General features: G+C 35.5%; 1 protein-coding gene across 1 annotated transcript in view; it reads right to left on the reverse strand.

The window, feature by feature from the left end:
- The window catches only part of AKR1D1 (aldo-keto reductase family 1 member D1), a 63,777-nt gene that overhangs the window by 23,761 nt on the left and 17,617 nt on the right, over positions 1-22,399 (reverse strand). Inside the window, exons 4-6 of the mRNA XM_036761757.1 lie at positions 12,244-12,321; positions 6,687-6,809; positions 6,186-6,295 (exon numbers count right to left, since the gene is read on the reverse strand). Of these exons, the coding sequence (XP_036617652.1) occupies positions 6,186-6,295; positions 6,687-6,809; positions 12,244-12,321 (311 nt within the window). The remainder of the gene's footprint in view (positions 1-6,185; positions 6,296-6,686; positions 6,810-12,243; positions 12,322-22,399) is intronic.

The following is a 22,399-nucleotide window of genomic DNA, read 5'->3' on the forward strand; positions in this document are numbered from 1 at the left end:
GGGAGGGGAATTATAACAATGATTCTGGGATTAGACCACTTAAGTGGAATTCTTATGGGTTTCCACATATAAAGGTTACCATATCCCTGAAGAACATTTCGTAGATAATATTGGAGCATGTTAGTATTAAAGGATCTTTAAGTACACTATAACAAAGGGAGTCTGTTAACTCATGCTCAAAGTTATATTTTTACTAAGCTTTAAAAAGATCACTTTGGCAGCTAAGAGGAGGATGAATTGTAGTGGGGAGAGACTTCAGGCAGGAAAACCAACCAGCAGCCTGTTGCAACAGGCTAGCTCTCAGTCTCCGCTTAGCTCTCTTCTTTCCTCATTCTCCATAAGGACACTGAGAGGTCACAGACTACTCCAGTTCAAGGCTAATACCTGTGCCTTGCCCCTGTGCTTGTCTTCTTTCTATGCCCATCTCTAGCCTGGGGTCAGGGTCACTTTCATAAGATTCTCCTCATTGATAGAGAGAATGATGCCTTGATGCTGCATGTCTGTGAGAGGAACAGAACTAGCAAACGAGCATTGGAGAGGAGAGATATCTTTCTTAATTCTTGCTTCAAGACACAGACACATATACTTCCAGAATCCCTTTGGAGAGAGATTCTGGAAGAGAGAGAACAGATTTTAGAAGGAAGACATGTATGGTAAAGTCGATTCCTTGACAGGTCCCTGAATTCCAAGTTGCTTCCTTAGAAACTGGGGTTTGATCTAGGTCTCTTTTGCTTAAGCTGAGGAAGGGATTAGTCATTAGGAAAACAAATCCTTAGCTTGGAGGGGACATTCATAAAGAAGGATTTAAAATTAAAATTAAAGGAAGAGGTAAGAATCTGTGATAAAGAGGGGGTAGGAAGCAAAGAGAGGAAAAAAAAATAAAGGAATAGTATAGAGAGGAAGACACAGTTAATGATTATAATTGTGAATGGGAATGAGATGTACTCACTGGCAAAATGGAAGAGAGCGGAATGGATTAGAAAGCAGAATCTAATAATACGTTATTTAAAAGAAACACACTTGAAACATAAAGAGTTAAAATAAGGAGATGTAGCAAAATCTATTATGCCTTAGCTGAACACAGAAAAGCAGGGGTAGCAATTATGATTTCAGTCAAGGTAATAGGAAAAACAGACTTTAATTAAAGGAGATAAAAAGGGAAACTGCATTTTGCTAAAATGTACCTTTTATAGTAAATTAAATTCAATACTGTGTGTGTGTATACATATACATATACACACACGCATATATACACACACATATATCAATATCAATCAAATGTCATACCACCAAAATATTTAAAGAAAAAGCATAGAAACCTTTAGGGTTAAAGCATAAAACATTGCAAACATGCATAAAGCAATGCTATTAAGCACATTAATTACCACAATTCAACAAAAATTATTTTAAATAAAGGGCCATTGAAGAAAAGACTAAAAATCAATGGGCAACTAAGTAACTTAATCCTGCAGAATTGGTGGTTCAAAGAACAAATTATAAAAATGATACATAGACGCAGACAAGAATACCAAAATTTGGTAAAAGCATTTTAAGGGGAAAATTTATATCTTTAAGCCATTTCATCAGCAAAAGAGAGAAAGAACACATCAATGAATTGGGCAGCAACTAAAAAAAACCAAAAACTAGAAACCCGATCAACTAAAAACATAATAAAACACTGAAATACAAATTCTGAAAAATAAAAGAAGAGATTAACAATATTGAAAGGAAAATAAGTTTCCAATTCTTTGTAGTGGCAAAGACCCAGAAATGAAAGAAAGTACCCATCAATTGAGGAATGGTTGAAACAATTATGTTCATGATACCACTGTGCTAAAAGAAATCAAGAAAGGGATGGTTTCAGAGAAAACAGGGGAAGACTTGTATGAACTGATGCAAATGAAGTGAAAAGAATCAGAATAATTTACACTGTAATTCCACTATTATAATAATGAACAATTTTGAAAGACTTTAGAATTCTGATCAATGCAGAGATCAGCCAGGGTTTCAGAGGACTGATGATAAAGGAAGCTGCCCATGGCTTGACAAGAGAGTTGATAGACTAATATGCAGAATGAGACACATTTTTGTATGTGGCTAATGAGGGAACTTGTTTTACTCAAATATGCTTGTTTGTTACGAGGGTTTTGTGTTCTCCCCCGTCTCCCAAATTGGGCATGAAATAGAAGGGAGGAAAAATGCTTGATGATTGAAAAATAAAAAATATTTTAAAGGGGAGAAATAAAGAAAAAATTAAAAATGCTTAGAATAAAATGGAAATAAGTTAGTAAGGAAGCATAATCAGATGGTTTTGAAAAGAATGTGTAATTTACTATATTCTTTAAAAAAAAGTAAGCTGTATGAGCCTCACATGCAATCCTCATGTTCTCCTGTGTATATGGAAATTCTAAAAGTGTATATTTGGGGGGGAGGGGGACTAAATTCAGAATAAATAATGTTTGTGGTTTTTTTTTAGAAAATCAATAGAAATCATCAACAAAACAGTAGAAACCAGAATTGTAAGATAACATAGACCAAGTGGAGAAAACAAAAAATCTCAGTAATAACTCCATTAATACTCTATGCATCTTGTCTTCAAGATCGATCTGTTTTGCTGGCATTGTTGTAGTTTAGTTGTTTTAATCAAATATGACTCTTCATGACCCTATTTGGGGTTCTCTTGGCAAAGATACTGGAGTGGTTTGTCCTTTCCTTCTCCAGCTCATTTTACAGATGAGGAAACTGAGGCAAACAGGGTTAAGTGACTTACTCAGGGCCACATAGCTAGTAAGTGTCTGAGGCCAGGTTTGAACTTGGGAAGATGAATCTTCTTGACTCCATGCCTGGTCCTTTATCTACTGTGCCACCTAGTTGCCCTTTTGCTTGCATAATGAACATATTTTGCTTCTCTTTTTCCAAGTTGTCCTTCACTTTTGTGTTCTTGCATTCCCAATCTAATATTCTATCTTTTGTTCTTTGGTGAGGTTTGCCATTGCAAGTTTCCAATTTTTCTATTCTGTTCATTATTTTTGCTGCTCAAGACATAAATTCTGCCCTCATAATTCTCATTTCTCTTTTAAACTACTCAGGAACATCATGTTGAGTTTCTATGTTCTCAAATTTCACAGGATTCTCTGTCTCATCAAGTGTTGGATCATTTTCTTTTACTTTGAACTATTTATTAGTGGATGCTTGAACTCATTTGCTAGATCTGGAGGCTATATTTCCTTCTGTTAGTTTTCTTGTTGATTTATCTGTTTGTTTTCAAGGGCTTTGAGATTTCTTCTTCCTGAAATCTTTGGTACTTATAGTCATTTCCTTTCTCTTATCTTCCTTATCACTCACTTCCTGACTCCTTCCCCTCTGATTTTAGTTTTTTGAGGGGCTAGATCTCAGAGAGTCTCAACCTCCTCCCACACTGGACAATTCACAGTTCACCAGCCTATGTCTCTGCCCATCTGACTTTTAGGTGGTCAGAAATGGATTTTTTAAACCTTTGTTTGGATTCTGGATTACTAGACTATGGAGACAGTTGAAGAAATTTGGCATATAATTTCTGTTAGGGAGGGGGTCATGGGTATCAGAGAAAATGCCTATTTGGCTATCTCATTGCTCATGTGACTCAGAAGTCTTCTAACTCCATTGCTATTTGGGAAATGGCTGTGCAAATCATCACAAATTAACACAATGAAATATTCTGACTGACCATTTGTTATCTATGTTGTAGAGAAAATTCTAGTTCAAGTACAAGCCATCTTGCTCCTAATTGTCTTCTTTATTTCCTTCAAACTCTGAAATGCTGAGATTCTGGTTCAAAACAGGGGTCAAAAAAATAAGAAAATTATCAATGATAAGGGCTGATAATAACTTTATTAAAAATTTGAGAACATGAAATAAATTGATGATTATTTATAAAAAAAATTTAATCCAAAATCAACAAGTAGATAACCAAAATTGATAAATCTCAGGTGATACCAAATAGAATATTGAAGGGCTCCTCACAAAAAAATTATCAGGTCTAAATGGATTCACAAACAAATTCAGACAATCATTCAAAGAACAAATAACATGTCTGTCTGTCTGTCTGTCTCTTTTATTATGCACTTAAACATCAGCAAACAATATATAATTTTTTTTAAAGGGGATGGTTTTATTTGTTGATTTGAATGGATCCTAAAAAGATCATGAAATGTTTAAAAAGGACCTATTTGTACAAAAATATGCATAGATAGGTGGTACAGTGGATAGAGTGCCAGGCCTGGAATCAGGAAGACTCATCTTCCTGAATTCAAATCTAACCTCAGACACTTACTAGCTCTGTGAACCTGAGCAAGTCACTTAACCCTGCTTGCCTCAGTTTCCTCATTTGTGAAAAAAGCTGGAGGAGGAAATGGAAAACTACTCCAGTATCTTTGCCAAGAAAATCCCAAATGGAGTCACAAAGAGTAAGATATGGCTGAAACGGCTGAATAACAACAACAACAATGTATAGCTACTTTATTTGTAATACCTACCCCCCCCACCTCAAATGGTGCAGTCCACATGTCTAATGATTGATAATGGCTAAAACAATTTATTTTATAATGGAATATTATAGTAGGTGAAAACGATAAGCATACAAACTTATATGAAGTGATCCAAAGTGAAGTTAGCAGAACCAAAATGATAAATATGAAGACTAAAAACTGTGTATACATTCACTATATTGATAATAATAACAATAGCTTACATTTATGTAAGATTTACTATGTGCCAGGCACTTTTTTAAGCACTTTACAGTTGTATATATGCTATATATATAGTATTTATATACATATGTATGTATTGTTAACATTACATATTGATATTGTTATAAATATATCATAATAAATGTGAGGATTTGATTTTATAGATATCATTGTAATAAATATAATAAATGCAAATATTTATTATGTCAGTATCAACATATAATATTGATACATTTATGTTAGAAATATTAATAATATATTAATATATAATGTAGATTGTTATATCTTTATACCATATTACACATATACATATATGTATGTGTGTATATATGTATATGAAAACAAAGCTAATCAGATGGATTCAGAAAGGGACCCAGAAAACTTATTTTTTGTTTGTTAATTTTTGGATTCTATGTATGCTATAATTTTTTTTGTTTTACGTATGATTTTACTTTTTATGTTTATTGAATAATGTGTTTTTGTTGATAGTTACATTTATAATACACAAATAGATTATGTGATCTAACAGTGAAATTTATAATATGAAATAAGGAATATCCTTTAACTAGCATGAAAATTCCCAGCAGCTTTTATATTAAACATTCTATATGGGCAAAGCCTTTTAAAAGAATTGAAGGTTTTTTCTTTATCTTAACATGGAGATGTATAAAAGGCAGGTGCATTGAAATAGGACCTTATTTATTCATTTTGTATTTGTATTCCTAGGTCAGTATTTTTTTCTTTTTTACTAATAGAGGACTAGCCCTAGCCTCTACTTGAAAACCTGGCAAAATACATCTAACAATTATAGCCATGACTGGGCCCTAGGGGCTGTGACTCTGCACCCTCCTCCCTCTCCACTAAGGGATCCCACATGGACACATTGACCAGGTTCAGTCCTGAGGGAGCCTGGCTTCTAATGAGATAGGTTAGGTTCATTTTCTCATGTTATGAACCAAGAGGAAAATTACTTGAAGCTTAGGTCTGAACTCAAGTCTGGAGTCTATACGAAGCAGAGAAAAGAAAGATACTCCAGGGATGACATGAACAAGATGTGGAACAGGTATTTATTTCTTTTGCCAAAGGAAATACTAAACAGAAAAACTCACATACACCGTGACGGGAAAACTTAAAGAAGCAACAGTAATCATTTATATCACTTTAAAAAGCAAGAGAAATTACTGTTACAATCAGTGGCATATTGGACCATCTTGTAATGGCTAACCAGAACTGACTGCTAAATTTTCAGGATTTTTCTGAGCCAGTTTTTTTAAAAGGCACAGTTCAATTTTCTCCTGCACTGGTAATGTGATTTGTTGCTTCAAAAAAAAATGCTGCCAACCACAGCAGATTGTATTTCCAATACATTAGTGTTTATTTAACCCTAACTCTAACCCTCCGATTCTAATACTAACCTTAAATTCTAACCCCATACCTGATATGAAAAATGTTACTTACCATGTTGGGTCTCTATTGGTCCCTAAAGGGCTATACGCCACAATGACAATGTCATGGCTTTGACAAAATTTCAAGAGCTTTGTCTGGGTGAAATATGGATGACACTCAACCTGTGTGGATGAAGTATAAAGTTGAATAAACAATTAAAACCTAGAATATTGAAGTAATTGATATTCTACATTGGCAGAAAAGACGAGAAGATACTGTTGATCATATTGATAGTCTAAATGGCTCTTGAGGCAATTGTTGGTCGTCTTCTCTTTACCTGTCTCCAGCGTATGAGATTCCTTACAATTCTGCAAAGTTGCTAGGGAAAGGAAGCTGTGATACTAGGCTTAGAGAAGCCTTGGCCTTGAGAACCTTCCTACCTCCTCCCTCCCTGGCCATAGTGGATTCTCATAGATAGCAGTTCACATCTCTTTCTACTAGATTCATAGGTACTAGTTTCTTCCCATCAAAACATTTTTTTTTGTTGTTGTAATGCATAGTAGGAAGCTGTACCTGGTTGCAGACTGGTTTATATTTGAGTCCTGGTTTATTCAGGATGAGCTCCAGCTGTCTGCGATTGAAATTAGACACTCCAAGGGACTTCACCAAGCCAGCATCTTTGCATGCTTCCAGAGCCTGTGCCAAAAACATCAGAGCAACATAGATTTAGATTGGAAGGGGCCTTATGTATCATTTGGTCCAAACCTTTTGTTTAGGGGAGCCTGATGCCCAAAGACATAGCTATAACCAGTGATTTCTTAACTTGCGGCATAATTGTTGACAGAGAAAAGGCCTTGTGACAGAAATCAGAGCAACTCTTAGCAAAGGTCTTGAAGCAGAAATTCCATTCCTCCTCCTCCCTTTTGTCCATGGACATTCAATGAATCACTGCTTCATCTTCACTTTTCCTAATCTGAGCTAAATAAGAAAAGATACTATAACTGTTCCTCCTCTTCTCTCTCTCTCACTTGCAAAAAAAAAAAGGAAAATAAGTATTTAGCAGTTTTGTTCTACTATGCAGCCTCTAGAGTGGTTGAGATAGATATTCACTGAGGAGGGCAAACAAGTGAGACTACTTTGCCTAAGTGGTATGTATGTATGTATGTATGTATGTATGTATGTATGTATGTGTGTTTGTGTGTGTAAATGTTTGTATGTTTGTATGTATGTGTGTGTTTCTGTGTGTGCTTGCACTTTACCACTTTGTAGCCTCCCAACTACAAGTCTGAGTTCTTTCTAGAATTTATTTTTTAAAGAATCTATTTCCTTGAATATATTTAATATTATTTTATTTTTCCCCAGTTATATGTCAAGAAAATTTTTAGCATTCATTTTTACAAGGATTTGAGTTCTATGTTTTTTCCCACCCTCCTACCACTCCCCTTTTCAGTAAATGAAAGCAGTTTGATATAGTTTATATATGAATTATCAAGTAAAAATATTTCCATATTAGTTACAGTTGTGAGAGAAGAAACAGATCAAAAGGGGAAAAAAACACAAGAAAGAATAAAGCAAGTGAAAACAAATATACTTTGATCTGCATTCAGAATTCATCAGTTCTTTATCTGGATATTTATAGCATTTTCCTTCTTGAGTCCTTCATATTTGTCTTGGATGATTGTGTTGCTGAGAAGAGCTGAGTCATTCATAGCTGATCATCACACAGTGTATGAGTCTGCTCATTTCACTTTGCATCAGTTTCTACAAGTCTTTCCAGGTTTTTCTGAAATCTGTCTATTCATCATTTCATATTGCACAATAGTATTCCTTTACATTCATACACCTCAGCTCGTTCAGCCATTCCTCAATTGATGAGCATCTCCTCAATTTCCAATATTTTACCACCACAAAAAAGGCTGCTATAAATATTTTTTGCACATGTAGCTCCTTTTCCCTTTTTTATGATCTCTTTGGGATGCAGACCTAGAAGTGGTATTGCTGGATCAAAGGGTATGCACAGCTTTATAGTCCTTTGGGCACAGTTCCAAATTGCTCTCCAGAAAGGTTGGATCAGTTCACAGTTCTATCAACAATGCATTAGTGTCCCAATTTTCCCACATCTTCTCCAGAATTCATCATTTTCATTTTTTGGCATATTAGCCAATCTGATAGGTATGAAGTGGTATCTCAGAGCTTTTTTAGTTTGCATTTTTTTAATCAAAAGTGATTTAGAGCACTTCTTCATGTGCTTATAGAAAGTTTTGATTTCTTCATCTGAAAACTGCCTGTTCATATCCTTTGACCATTTATCAATTGGGGAATGGCTTGTATTCTTGTAAATTTGACTCATTTCTCTACATATTTGAGAAATGAGGCCTTTATCAGAGATACTTGCTGTAAAGATTGTTTCCTATCTTTCTGCTTTCCTTCTAATCTTGGTGGCATTGGTTTTGTTTATACAAAAGCCTTTTATTTTAATATAATCAAAATTAACTATTTTGTACTATGTAATACTCTCTATCTTTTGTTTGGGCATGAATTTTCCCCTCTCCATAGATATGACAGGTAGACTATTCTTTGCTCTTCTAATTTGCTTATGGTGTCACCCTTTATGTCTAAATCATGCCAAAGGTCTGTCATAACTAACTTTTTCTAATATTCTATTTACCTCCTTAGTTTCTTTCTTGTTTATTTTTTAGTTGAATTTATCAAGTTCTGAGAGGGGACAGTCAAGGTCCCCCACTAGTATAGTTTTCCTGTCTATTTCTTACTGTAACTCACCTAACTTCTCCCTTATAAATTTGTATGTGTAAGGTCAAGAAAAGTGGGACTTTTTACTGTTTTTTTCTTTTAGAGTGCTTCTCAGCACTAAGGCAATCAAGTGCCTTTGATTGAGTCTTGCCTTTGTTTGTAGGAAGGCCCACATCCTTTTGCTAATCAGATCATGAGAGGTATGAAGCCCTCAGTCTCTGAAAAAGGGTATATATACTTTGAGGGCAGCCCTTAAGCTAGAACTCTCAGAACTGTGGGAGAAGAGGTTTTGCTTTGGGGGTACACTCATTGGACAAGTGTTGATGATTTGGCCAGATGAGACTCTGGGTAGTCAGTGGAGGCCCCCATTCCCCCAGCTTTGAAAACCCAGATGTTGGAGTTTCTCTCTCTGGTAACTATGTATGTATTCCTATGGTCAGAAATCTATCTGTTGATCTGTTTATATTTTCTCTGTTTGTAATTTCTGTTTGTATTTGCTCTGGAGTTCAGGGTGCTGACTTTTTCCCCTGAACTAAGTGAATGATATATGAATGTTTGATTAAAGTGAGACCGTAAACCCCTTCAAGTTGCTTTCCTTAGAAAAGCAGATCAAAGAATCTGTGTTAGTAGCCCTCCTGTGTGCTGATGTTATTGACCTTACACAGCCACAAGTAACATTTGTGTTACAGGACACTATACTACTTTGTGCATATATGTTTAGTATTGTTATTGCTTCATTGTCTATAGTGCCTTTTAGTAAAATGTAGTTTTCTTCCTTATCACTTTTAATTAGGTCTATTTTTGCTTTTACTTTGTCTGAGATCAGGATTGCTACCCCTGCCTTTTTTTTTACTTCAGTTGAAGCACAATAGATTTTGCTCTAGCCCCTTGCCTTTACTCTGTGTGTGTCTCTCTGCTTCAAGTGTGTTTCTCATAAATAACATTTTGTAGGATTCTGGTTTTTGATCCATTCTGCTATCTGCTTCTGTTTTATGGGAGAGTTCATCCCCTTCACTTTACAGTTATGATTACTACCTGTGTATTTCCCTCCATCCCATTCTTCCACCTGTCTGTCCTCTTCTTTCACCCTCTCCCTCCTCACCAGTGCTTTGCTTCTGTCTACTACCTCCCCTGATCTTCCCTCCCTTCTGTCAGTCCCAACCCTCCGCCCTCCCCCCCCCCCTTTACTTGATCTCCTCCCCTCCTATTTCCCGGTCAGGTAAGATAGATGTTTATATTCAAATGATTGTGTACAAGATTCCCTCTTTGAGCCAATACTGATGAGAGTAAAGGTTCAAGTGATGCTCGTCACCCACACTTCCATCTTCACTTCCCCTGTAATAGGTCTTTCGTGCCTCTTCATGTGAAATAAGTTACCTCATTCTACCTCTCCCTTCCTTCTGAACCCAATGTACTCCTCTTTATCATCCCTTAATTTTTTTTTATGGCATTCCCTCAAATTGACCTCCTACCTGTACTGTCTGTCTGTGTGTATTTCTTCTAGCTGTACTATTAGTGACACAATTTTTAAGAATTATAAATATCATCTTTCTGTGTAGGGATGTAAATAATTTAGTTTTACTGAATCTCTTATGTTTTCTTTTTTCTTTTTTTTACCTGTTTGTGCTTCTCTTGGGTCTTGATATTGGAGGTCAAATCTTTGGTTTAGGTCTGGTCTTCTCCTTATAAAAGCTTGAAATTCTTCTAATTCATTGAATGACATTTTTTCCCCTTGATGTATTATGCTTAATTTTGTTGGGTAAGTTATTCTTGGTTGTAGTCCTAATTCCTTTGTTTTTTGGAAAATCATGTTCCATGACTTCCCGTCCTTTAATGTCACAGCTGCTGAGTCTTGTGTCATCCTGATTGTGACATCCTGATTGTGACTCCTCAATAGTTGAATTGTTTCTTTTGGCCACTTGTATTTTTTCCTTGACCTGATAATTCTGAAATTTGGCTACAATATTCTTTGGAGATTTTATTTGGGGATCTCTTTCTTGAGGTTATTGGTAGATTCTTTCAATGCCTATTTTGCCCTCTGGTTCCAGGACATCAGGGCAGTTTTCCTCGATAATTTCTTGAAAGATGCTGTCCAGATCCTCCTTTTGCTTACAGCTTTCAGGTAGTCCAATGATTCTGATATTGTCTCTCCTCGACCTATTTTTCCAGGTCAGTTGTTTTTCCCATTTTCTTCCATTTTTCATTCTTTTGAATTTGATTGATTCTTGATGTCTCATAGAGTCATTAACTTCCACTTGCCAAATTCTAACTTTTATGGAGTTTTCCTCAATTAGCTTTTGTACTTTCTTTTCCATTTGAGCAATTGTACTCTTTTTTAAAGGTTGTACTCTTTAAGGATTTTTGTATCTCTTTTTCCATTGGCCAATTCTACTTTTTAAGCAGTTTTCCAAGCTGTTGACTCTTTTTTCATAATTTTTTTGCATCACTCTCATTTTTTCCCATTTTTTTCTTCTATCTCTCTTATATGATTTTTAAGCATCTTTTTGAGCTCTTCCATGAGTTCTTTCTGGGCTTCAGACCACTTCCCATTTTTGTTTGGGATTTTACCCATGAGTGTTTTGACATTGTTGTCCTCTTCTGAGTTTGTGTCTTGGTCTTCTCTATCACCAGAATAACTTTCTATGGTCAGATTCTTTTTTTGTTCTCTTTTGCTCATTTCTTTTTTTTGGCCTTTTTCCTTTCTTTTAGATTTGAGCTCTGCACCCCGGTTGGAAGGGGCACTGTCTCAGGCTTCTTGTGCCAATGGATACAGGCCCTGACTGTTTAACTTACATTGTGCCCCCAGGGAAACCTTGTGTCTGGTACTGTGCTGAGGGGGTGGGGTGGGAGGCAGAGGCTGGCACTGCTGAAGGCTTTAGGGGTCTGGAGCTTACCTGGTGCTGATCTGGGTCTTAGTGGTGTCTGGCATTGCTGAGGCCTGGTGGGGTGTTTCTGTGTTTCCCTAGGACTACACTGAAGCATATGGATGTCTGGTTGCTGGAGGATGCCTGTTTGCCATGGGTTGTGCTTCCTGAACATCTTTAAACATTTCACTTGTGTTTTCTCCCTTCAGTTCTGGGCCACCTATGTCAATACCTCTGCAAGTCAATTAGTTTCATCCAAATTAATGCCTCTTAGATCCTATGAATTTTGGGAAGAAGGCCAAAGTGAAAAATCAAAGTACAAGCAAAGTACATGAAAGTCTGTTTACACAGAGCAAACAGGTATTAAAAATCCCTCATAGTAGTTGCTCTACACTGCTCTGTCAGTATCAGTCAGAGCAAATCTAACACATCTTGCTTTCTACTAATAATCCCTCAAATCCAAAGAAAAAAGCAAGAGAGGGGTTTAGGTAATGAGGAGAAGTGTTCATTCTTACCTCCCAGGTATCACATAAGTTTGTTTCATGGAACAACCATTTACCATTTTCATCCACAGGAAAGATGACATTTCCAGGCTGGAGGGGGAGAGAGAAGTTTAGCTCTTTGTTACTCATTTCTTGATGTAGGAATTGGACAATTTAAATTAATATATCATAAGATTTAGATTTAGACTAGGCTTAGAAAAAACAACATACCAAAATCAGTGTTCTGTCACCTGATCTCCAATCTATCAGATCATCTTCAAAAGCAGATCTTCTAAACTCTGATCTTATCATTCCACCCCTCCCCACCCTCAAGACACTTAAGTAGCTCCCTGAAGCCTTGAGGAAAAAAATATTTATCTTTACTACATGACTTCTACTTCTTTTCCCATGCCCTGGTTATCTGGATCCAATCTATCTGTCTTTTTTTTTTTTAACTGGGCCTGTGATTTCTTCACTACAAAGATATTCCAGTGAAGAACTCCTTCTAATCAATGGCAGTTGGCACCAGCTCTGTAATTTATAGTCTCAGAGAGTTGTCTGTAGGTTCATACAACCAGTATCCATTTTAGGCGATATTTGAATCTAGGTCTCCCTGACTCTTCAAGTCTGCCTCTCTCTAATACATGTTTTCAACCTTATTTCATATTACTCCCCTTTATATACTCTAAGTTCCAGTCACAATGGTTTGATTGTTCTTCTAACTTAACATGCCATCTCCTGTTTCTGTGCAATTGTACATGATGTTTCCCATGGCTGTAATGCACTCCACTCCTTCATTATCTTTTTGGTAGATAAGGATAGAGTTTTGGACAATACAAGATGATAGAGTAAGAGGAAGATTTGCAACCCAGCTACTTCCACATCTACTCCAACAATGATCTAAGAAAGATGCTAGATTGAGAAATCAAAAGAGAAACTACAGTGGGTCATTATTCTAGCCCAAGATCACAAATTTGAATCATTGGACTACCTGAAAGTCCTTTCTCATTGAAAGAGAGGAGAGAACAAGGAGGAGGGAGGGAGAGGAGAGAGGAAAAAGATTGGGTGTCATATTTCATGAAATTATGATGGTAAGTGTCCAGACAGGAGGGCAAAATGAAAACAAAACAAATCCATCAATTATTTCCTGAAAAAAAAGATCAAAGTGAAAACTCCTAGGAATGCCACAGGAATGCCACAAAATCCAGAGCTTCTAGGTCAGAGTGAAAAAAAATACTGAAAACAGACAAAAAGAAAGAATTAAAATACCAAGGAATCACAGTCAGGATTACACAAGATTTACAACTCCTACTCTAAAAGAATGGAGAAGCATACAATGCAATATGTTCTAAGAGTCAAAATACATAGACTTACAATCAAGAATTACTTAGAAAAAATGAAGTATAACCTTGTGGGGGAAAATGGACCACTAATGAAATAGAGAATTTACAAGTATTATTGATAAAAAGACCAGAGCTGAATATTAACTTTGAAATACAAATATGGGAGTAAAGAGAAATATAAAAAGGAAATACAAGTGAGCAATTGGAAAACACTTGATAAGAATGAAATCTTTGCATTTTAATGGGGATGTGTGTGATATAAGTATTCTCTAAGAACTATAATGTCATTGAGGATTGTAGTGGGAAGAAAATAAGATACATGGCCTGGGAATGATTTTTGTCATGTTTTGATTATTTTAAAAGAAGGAAGGGCAAAAAAAGATACACTAGGGAAGAAAAGAAGAGGGATGGGGGGAACTTATTAATCAAGGGTGCAAGCAAAAATCCATACAAAAGTGGAAGCAATGGGGAAAGCAGGTATCACTTGAACCTCACTAAGCCCAAGTAAGGTACTGTGCACACACACACACACACACACACACACACACACACACACACACCTTGTTACAGAAGTAAATTCAACTCAGGGCAGCTAGGTGGCACAGTGGATAGAGCACCAGCCTTGGAGTCAGGAGGACCTGAGTTCAAGTTTGGCCTCAGAACTTGGCACTTACTAGCTGTGTGACATTGGGGCATGTCACTTAACCCCTATTGCCTTGCAAAAAAAACCCAAAAAAGTAAATTCAACTCAACAAGAAGATAAAAGGGAGAAGGGAAAAAGTAAACAAGGAGGACATATTCAGTGGGAGATTAAGTATTAAAACAAACAACTCCTAAGCATGGATAGGGGAATCATAAAGAGAGGTTTAAAGAAGAAAAAAAGAAAGAGTAAAAATTGATTGGGGTCTCAATGAAGAGGAAGAAAAGAGGAGGAAAAGAAGAGCTGAAACTGTGTGTATTAAGTGTAGAGCATTGGTGTTCCATGGCCCTCTTTCTATATGTAAAGAGGGGTTGGGGCAAAGAGAAGAAAAAGTATAAGAAAATAAGATGGAAGGAGATACACAATCAATAATCACAACTGTGCATGTAAAAGGATTGAAATCATCCTTAAAGTGGAAGAGGCTTGTAGAATCCAACAATATGTCGATTATGAGAAACACACTTGAAACATAAAAGATTCATGCAGAGCTAAAGTAAGGAGCTGTAGCAAAATCTATCATGCTTCAGCTGAAGTTAAAAGAAGGGCAGGGGACACAACTATGACCTCAAAAAATGGCAAAACCATACACAATCTAAAAAATAGAGAAAGCATATTTTGCTGAAACATGAACAATGAATGAACTATTTAACATATATACCACAAGTGGCATAATGTCTAAATACTTAAAGGAAAAGCTAAATGAGTTAAAGAAAGAAATAGTAAAATTATAATAGTGAGAGATCTCAATGTACTTCTTTCAGAGCTATACAAATTTAACCAAAAATAAACAAGAAAAAAGTTGAGGAACTGAATAGAATTTTAGAAAAGTTAGATACAGAAAGGCCTCCAAGGATTATTGAATGGGAATAGAAAGAAGCACTCTTATTCTCACTTGCGCATAACACTTTTACAAAAAAATATGACCATGTTAAGGCATAAAAAATTCTCAGACAAATACAGAAATATTCAACACCTAGTTTGCTTTTCACAATGCAAGGAAATTATCTTAAATAAAAGGCCAGAGAGATGGAGCTAAGATGGTGGAGTGGTAGGAACCAGTATGTTAGAATTTTCCTCCATAAACTCCTCTAAACAGATCAAGAAAATGTACCAGACTACATCCTGATGGGGAAATCCTGAAAAAGTCATAGTGAGCCATTTGATCAGCCCAGCTGGGTATACAGAGACACATAGGGAGGTTTATAAACACTGGGGTCAGGGTTAGGTCAGGGTTAGTCAGGAACACACTATTCCCAAAACACTATAGTTCCCAGGGAGAAGCTGGCAAGAAAAGGGAGCAGATCCTACCTTAGTTTTGCAAGACCATATTGAGGCACCATGACAAGGACAGGTTGGATTTATTATACCAGGAATGCAAGGTTGGTAGAATTTAGAAACATTGTAAATAGAACTGACCATATTAATAACAAAAATACCAAAATCATACGAATAAATCAATAAATACAGAACAAGCTCTTGACAAAATACAACAACTATTCCTTTGAAAGCACAAGAAAACATAGGAATAAACATACCTTTCTTATCATGGTAAATAGTATATCTAAAATCAAGAGTTGGCATTATATGTAATGGGGATAAAAAAGAGTCCTTTCCAATAAGATCGGGGGCAAAACAAGGATGCCTATTGTCACCACTACTTTAAATATAGTTTCAGAAATGCTAACTATAGCAATAATTTTTAAAAGGAATTGAAAGATTAAGTATAAACTAAGATGGAACAAAAGTATAACTTTTTGCAAATGATATGATAGTATATGAAGAAATTTTCAGAACCAACTAGAATTTTTTGAAGAAATAATGCAAGAGTTCTAAAAAAAAGTTTTATAAAAGAAATGAGAGCTATGGAGGAGAGATTTGGGAAAAGGATTAACAGCTTAACAGAAGTATAAAACTTACCCAGCAACAAATTCCCAACTCAGAATGGACCAAATAGAAAGTAATTACTCAAGGAGACAACAAAAACTCTTAAAACAAAGTTAAAAGAATGAGAAGACAGAGGAAAATATAAGATACTTCATATCGAATACAACTGACCTAGAAAAAAAAAAGAGGTAAATTAGAAGTCATAAGATTTCCTGAAATCCATAACAACAACAACAACAACAACAACCTAGATATCATATTTTAATAATTAAAGAAATTGCCCCAAAATATTAGAACAAAGGGGCAATGAGAAAGTAAAAAAATCACTTCCTGAAAAAAATCACCATAAGAAAACTCCCAGGAATGTCACTGCCAAAATCCAGAACTTTCAGACAAAAAAAAAAAACTACCATAAACAGACAAAGAAAGAATTCAAAAATCAAGGATACACCACCCGGACTATACAGGATTTAGCAGCTATCTTTATAAGGAATTGGAAAAAATAGAATGAAATATTTCTAAAGGCAAAAGATAAAGGTCTACAATTGGAATAACTTACCCAGCAAAAATGATTACAATCCTACCAGGAAAAAAATATAGATCTTCAATGAAACAGAAGATTTTTCACATATTCCTTATTAAAAAATCAAAGTTGAAAAGGAATTTTGAAATAAAAATATAGGAGCCAGGAGAAAAATAAAAAGTGAATACCATGAAGGGACTTTATGAGGATGAACTATTTACATTATAATGGAAGGGGGCTATGTTAAAAAGGTTTATTTAGAATCCTAATGTCACAAGAGGTCATAGAGGTAGTCAACTGAGACAGAAGACCAATATGTAGTGTTACTATGATTAAAAGTTCAAGAATAAAGAAAATGGAAAGCATATATTAGAGGAAAATAGGAGAAGCAATGAGATATCTTGTTTTTTTTTTTAAAATCCATTCATTTATTTATTTATTTTTAGTTTTCAACATTCTCTTTTATAAGATTGAGTTCTAAATTTTTCCTTCTTTCCTCCATTCCCCCCTCCCCAAGACAGCAATCTGACATAGGCTATACATGTATGATCATATTAAACACATTTCCACATTAGTCATATTGTAAAAGAATAATTAGAACAAAAGAGAAAAACCCTGAGAAATTAAAAAAAAATTAAAAAGAGAAAATAGTATGCTTTGATCTGCATTCTGACTCCATAGTTCTTTTTCCGGACATAGATATCATTTTCCATCATGAGTCTTTTGGAATTGTCTTAGATAATTGCATTGCTCTGAAGAGCTAAGTCTAACAAAGTCAGTCATTGGATAATGTTGCTTTTACTGTGTACAGTGTCCTGCTGGCTCTGTTCCCTTCACTCAGCATCATTTCATATAAGTCTTTCCAGGTTTTTCTGCAGTCTACCTGCTCACCATTTCTTATGGAACAATAGTATTCCTTTACATTCATATACCACAACTTGTTCAGTCATTCCCCAATTGATGGCTATCCCCTCAATTTCCAATTCTTTGCCACTGCAAAAAGAGCTGCTATAAATATTTTTGTACATGTAGGTCATTTTCCCTCTTTTATGATCTCTTTGGGATACAGACCTAGTAGTAATATTGCTGGATCACAGGGTATACACAGTTTTATAGTCCTTTGGGCATAGTTCCAAATTGCTCCCCAGAATCGTTGGATCAGTTCACAACTCCACCAACAACGCATTAGTGTTCCAATTTTCCCACATGTTCTCCAACGTTTATCATTTTCCTCTTTTTTCGTGTTAGCCAATCTGATAAATGTAAAGTGGTACCTCAGAGTTTTTGCATTTTTCTAATTTGCATTTCTCTAATTAATAGTGATTTAGAGCATTTTTTCATATGACCACAGATAGCTTTAATTTCTTCATCTGAAAACTGCCTGTTCATACCCTTTGACTATTTACCAACTGTTATCAATTGTTAACATTTAATCAGGTTGTACAAGTAGAACTATATAGAAACATGGAAGGAGGAGAGGAGTAGGCAACATTTCAGCTTTTCTTATCTAAAGAGGTCAAAAGGGCAGAATATACACACAAAGTTTGGTAATATATTTAATTCAACAGAGATACATATCAGAACAGGAAGGGTGAAGGGAAATACAAGGAGAGTAGATTCAGGGAAGAATTTGTCATAAGCAAAACAAACCCCAAGTTTAGACAGAAGATAGTGGGGGGAAAAAGTTAAAAAGGAAAAAATAAAGGATAGTAACTTGAAAAAATAGGGATTAAAGAATATAAAGGGGAAAAAGTATAAAAGAATAAAATGGAGGGAAATAAACAATTAATTCATAACTGTGAATGAAATGAACATACCCATAAAAGCAAAAGGGTTAGCAGAATGGATTAGAAAGCAAAATCAAACAATATGAAGCACACTTGAAAAATAAAAATCTCACTCAGGATTAAATGAAGGGGTTAGAACAAAATCTATTATGCCCCAAAAAAGCAGAGGTTGAAATTATGATTTTAGACATGGTAACAACAAAAATAGATTCAATTAAAAGAGAGAAACTACATTTTACTGAAAAGTAATATGGACAATGAATTGATTTTTTTCATACTTAACATATATGCACTGACTGTCATAGCTTCTAAATACTCAAGAAAAACTAAATGAATTACAAGGAGAAAGAGACAAAAAAACTATCATAGTGAAATACCTCAATTTTCTCTATCAGTTCTAGATAAATATAAAAGAAACAAAAATATTGATAACCAGGAGCTAATTTTAGAAAAATTAGATATGATAGCCCTCTGGTGATTATTGGATGGAAATCAAAAGGAGCATACAGATTCCTCAGCTATGTTTGGCACCTTTAAAAGATTGATCAAGTTTTATACCAAAACCTCACAAAGTAAAAGCAGAAATATAGACAACTTTCACTGATTACACAGCAATTACAGTGCAATATCAATTAAAGGACTGTGAAACATGTATTAAAAGTCAACTGGAGACTAAATTCCGAAGAATAGATAGATTCTAAAAATTAGAGAAATGATAGATGACCTCATTAAAGACAGTATTGACATGAGACAATATGCTAAAATTTGGATGATGTACCCAAATCAGTCTTTCATGGAAAATTTATATCTCCAAACATGTTTAATAAGAAATGGAAGAAGAACAAACTAATGAATTGAGAAGGCAATTAAAAATATAGAAACCAACAAATTTTTAAAACACCAAAATAGGAATCCTAAAAATTAAACAAGAAATGAACAAAAGAAAAGAAAGCCTACTGGATTCATAAATAACAGTAGGAGCTATGGGTAGGCGGGGGAGAGGATAGAAATCATTAGCTAATCTGATTAAAAAAGCTTTTTCTTTTTAATCAGATTAGCTAATGATTTGTCCCAGTACCAAAAATTAAAATAGAACATTCTTAAGAAATAAAAATTATTAAAAACTATGTTGCCCAATCATATGAAAAAACCTGACAACTTAAATAAGAGCATTTACAGAAATATGAGATATCCAGATCAACAGAGCAAGAAATAGATCATTTAACAACCCAGTCTCAGAAAAGAAATCGAATAATCCATAAATGAATCCCAAATAAAAACCCCTTAGAATCAGGTGAATTGACAAGTGAATTCTATCAAACATTCAAATAACATTAATTCCAGTATTTCCTAAGTTGTTTGCAAAAATATGTCCTTTGGAATACCAAATTCTTTATGATCCTCAGAGACTTGATGTAATGGCAAGCAAAGTGGGACTTTTCACTTTTTTCTTTTGGAATGCTTCTCAGCACTAAGGCATTTGAGTGCCTTTGATTGAGTCTTGCCTTTGTTTCCATCAAGAGTTTGATTGAATCAAGAGTCTTTGATGACCTCCTTAAGTCACAAGAAAGCCTAAGTCACATGAGTTTGAGTCACATGGTTGTGATGCCCTCTGATCCTAAAGAAGTGTATATATACTCTGAGGTTAGCATTTTGCTTTGGGGCTTACTCATTGGAAGAGCGTTCATGCGATTTGGCCAGACGAGACTCTGGGTAGCCGTTAAGGAGCCCCCCAGTTTTGAAAACCCAGATGTTGGTGCTTCTCTCTCTAGTACCTATGTATGTATTGCTATGGTCAGACAGAAGCCTCTCTATTGATTTGTGTTATTTTCTCTGTTTGTAATTTCTGTTTGTATTTGCTCTGAAGTTCAGGGTGCTGACTTTTTCCCCTGAACTAAGTGAATGATATATGCATGTTTAATTAAAGTTAGATTGTTAACCCCTTAAAGTTGCTTTCTTTAGAAAAGCAGATCAAAGAACCTGTGCTAGCAGACCTCCTGTGTGCTGATGTTATTGGTTTTACACTTCCACAACAGCTGCTAGTAACATTGTTGTTACACTTGACTACCTCTATTCCCCAACCCTTTTGTACATGACAGCACTTATATATTAATATAGGGATGTGGTACACTTGTGTACATGCGTGTGTGTATGTATTTATATAATTAGATTCTTATGGCTTCTGATGCCCCAATGCATGAAGAAAATTCTTATTTCCTCTCTTCTTTGATGCATTTTAGTTGTTACTCAGATTAGCATGGTTTAACAGTTGCACACAAGGGGTGATTAATTCTATATATGCACATATATATATTATTTGTGTATATATGTTATATATATAGAATCAATATCTATATATCTTTACTCATAACCATAGAAATGAAAGGAATACACATTAAAATAATTACTGTGTGGGTTAGAAACTCATGGCTTTTCCTGGACGCAAGCATCCCTAAATCATTGGGGAGGGATGTCCCCAACCCAGGAGTTCCAAGAACACAATTCAGGTGTCTAGCTTCAGAAGTCTTCTTCCTGTTGTTCCAAGGACAGATAAGTACTAGCCATCACAGGTTCTGGCTATTTAGGCTATCTGGGTGTTTTCCAGCTCAGAGTGTTTTTCCTATTCTCCTTTGCATCAATTCTGGGTCTGGGTCTCAAAATGATCTAGGTAGGTCCTAACTGGCTATAAATTCCTCACTTAATGTTTTTCCATGCAGAGTTCTCTAATCCAGCAAATGAAACAGCTCACAAAACATGATCATCCCCAGTCTCTTGATCTTGTTCAGTAGTTTAGGAAAATGTTCACAGGCATCCTGGCACCATTACTATACGTATCCTTTTTCTTTTTCCTCCAAAGTTTGAGTATTGGCCATGTCCTACATCATTTCTGCCTTGGGTTAGTCCTGACTATTTGGGCTTTTTTTTCACTTTTTACCCTGTCTGCCCTCAAAAATATGTATTGCTTCTGACCATTGCCTCCTTTAATTTGCCCTCTCTTTTATTATACCTTCCCCTTTCTCTTATCCTTTTCCTTTCCTACTTCCTTGTTGAGTAGATTATTATGCCCATTTGAGTGCACACACACACACACACACACACACACACACTCCTCACTGTTTGAACAAATTCTGATGAGGATGAAGTTTAAGAATTGACATCCATCTCCCCCATTTTCTCCTCTTCTGCAAAAACTCTTCTTTGTATGCCACTTTTATGTTAAGATAATCACCCCCAGGGGCAGCTAGGTGGCACAGTAATAGAACACTGGCCCTGGAGTCAGGAGGACCTGAGTTCAAATACGGCTTCAGACACTTGACACTTACTAGCTGTGTGACCTTGGGCAAGTCACTTAACTCAAACTGCCTTGCCTTTCCCCCTCAAAAGAAAAAGATAATTGCCCCCATTCTTCCTCTCCCTTCCCCCTTCTCCTACTGCACCACTCTTTCTCACCCCTTCATTTTTTTTAGATCATCCCAACAAAATCAACTCATACCCATGCCTTCTCTCTATGTAGATTTCTTCAAAGTGTCCTAATAATGATAAAGTTCTTAGGAGTTACATGTGCCATTTTCCTATATGGGAATGTAAACATTTTAACCTTATTAAGTCCTTTATGATTTCTCTTTCATGTTTACATTTTTATGTTCCTCTTGCATCTTGTGTTTGAATGTCAAATTTTCTATTAATCTTTGGTTTTTTTCATTAGGAATACTTGAAAGTCCTCTATTTCATTAAATGTCTACTTTTTTCTTCTGAAGGATTATGCTTAGTTTTACTGGGCAGGTTATTCTTGGTTATCATCCCAGCTCCTTTGCCTTCTGGACTATTGTATTCTAAGCCCTGCACTCCTCTAAGATGGAAGCCGCTAAATTTTGTGTGATGCTGATTATGTCTCCATGAAATTTGAATGGTTTCTTTCTGGCTGCTTGCAATATTTTGTCTGGGACCTGGG

This window comes from Trichosurus vulpecula, chromosome 5 (genome assembly GCF_011100635.1).
Source record: "Trichosurus vulpecula isolate mTriVul1 chromosome 5, mTriVul1.pri, whole genome shotgun sequence".
In the NCBI taxonomy this organism is placed as follows: domain Eukaryota; kingdom Metazoa; phylum Chordata; class Mammalia; order Diprotodontia; family Phalangeridae; genus Trichosurus; species Trichosurus vulpecula.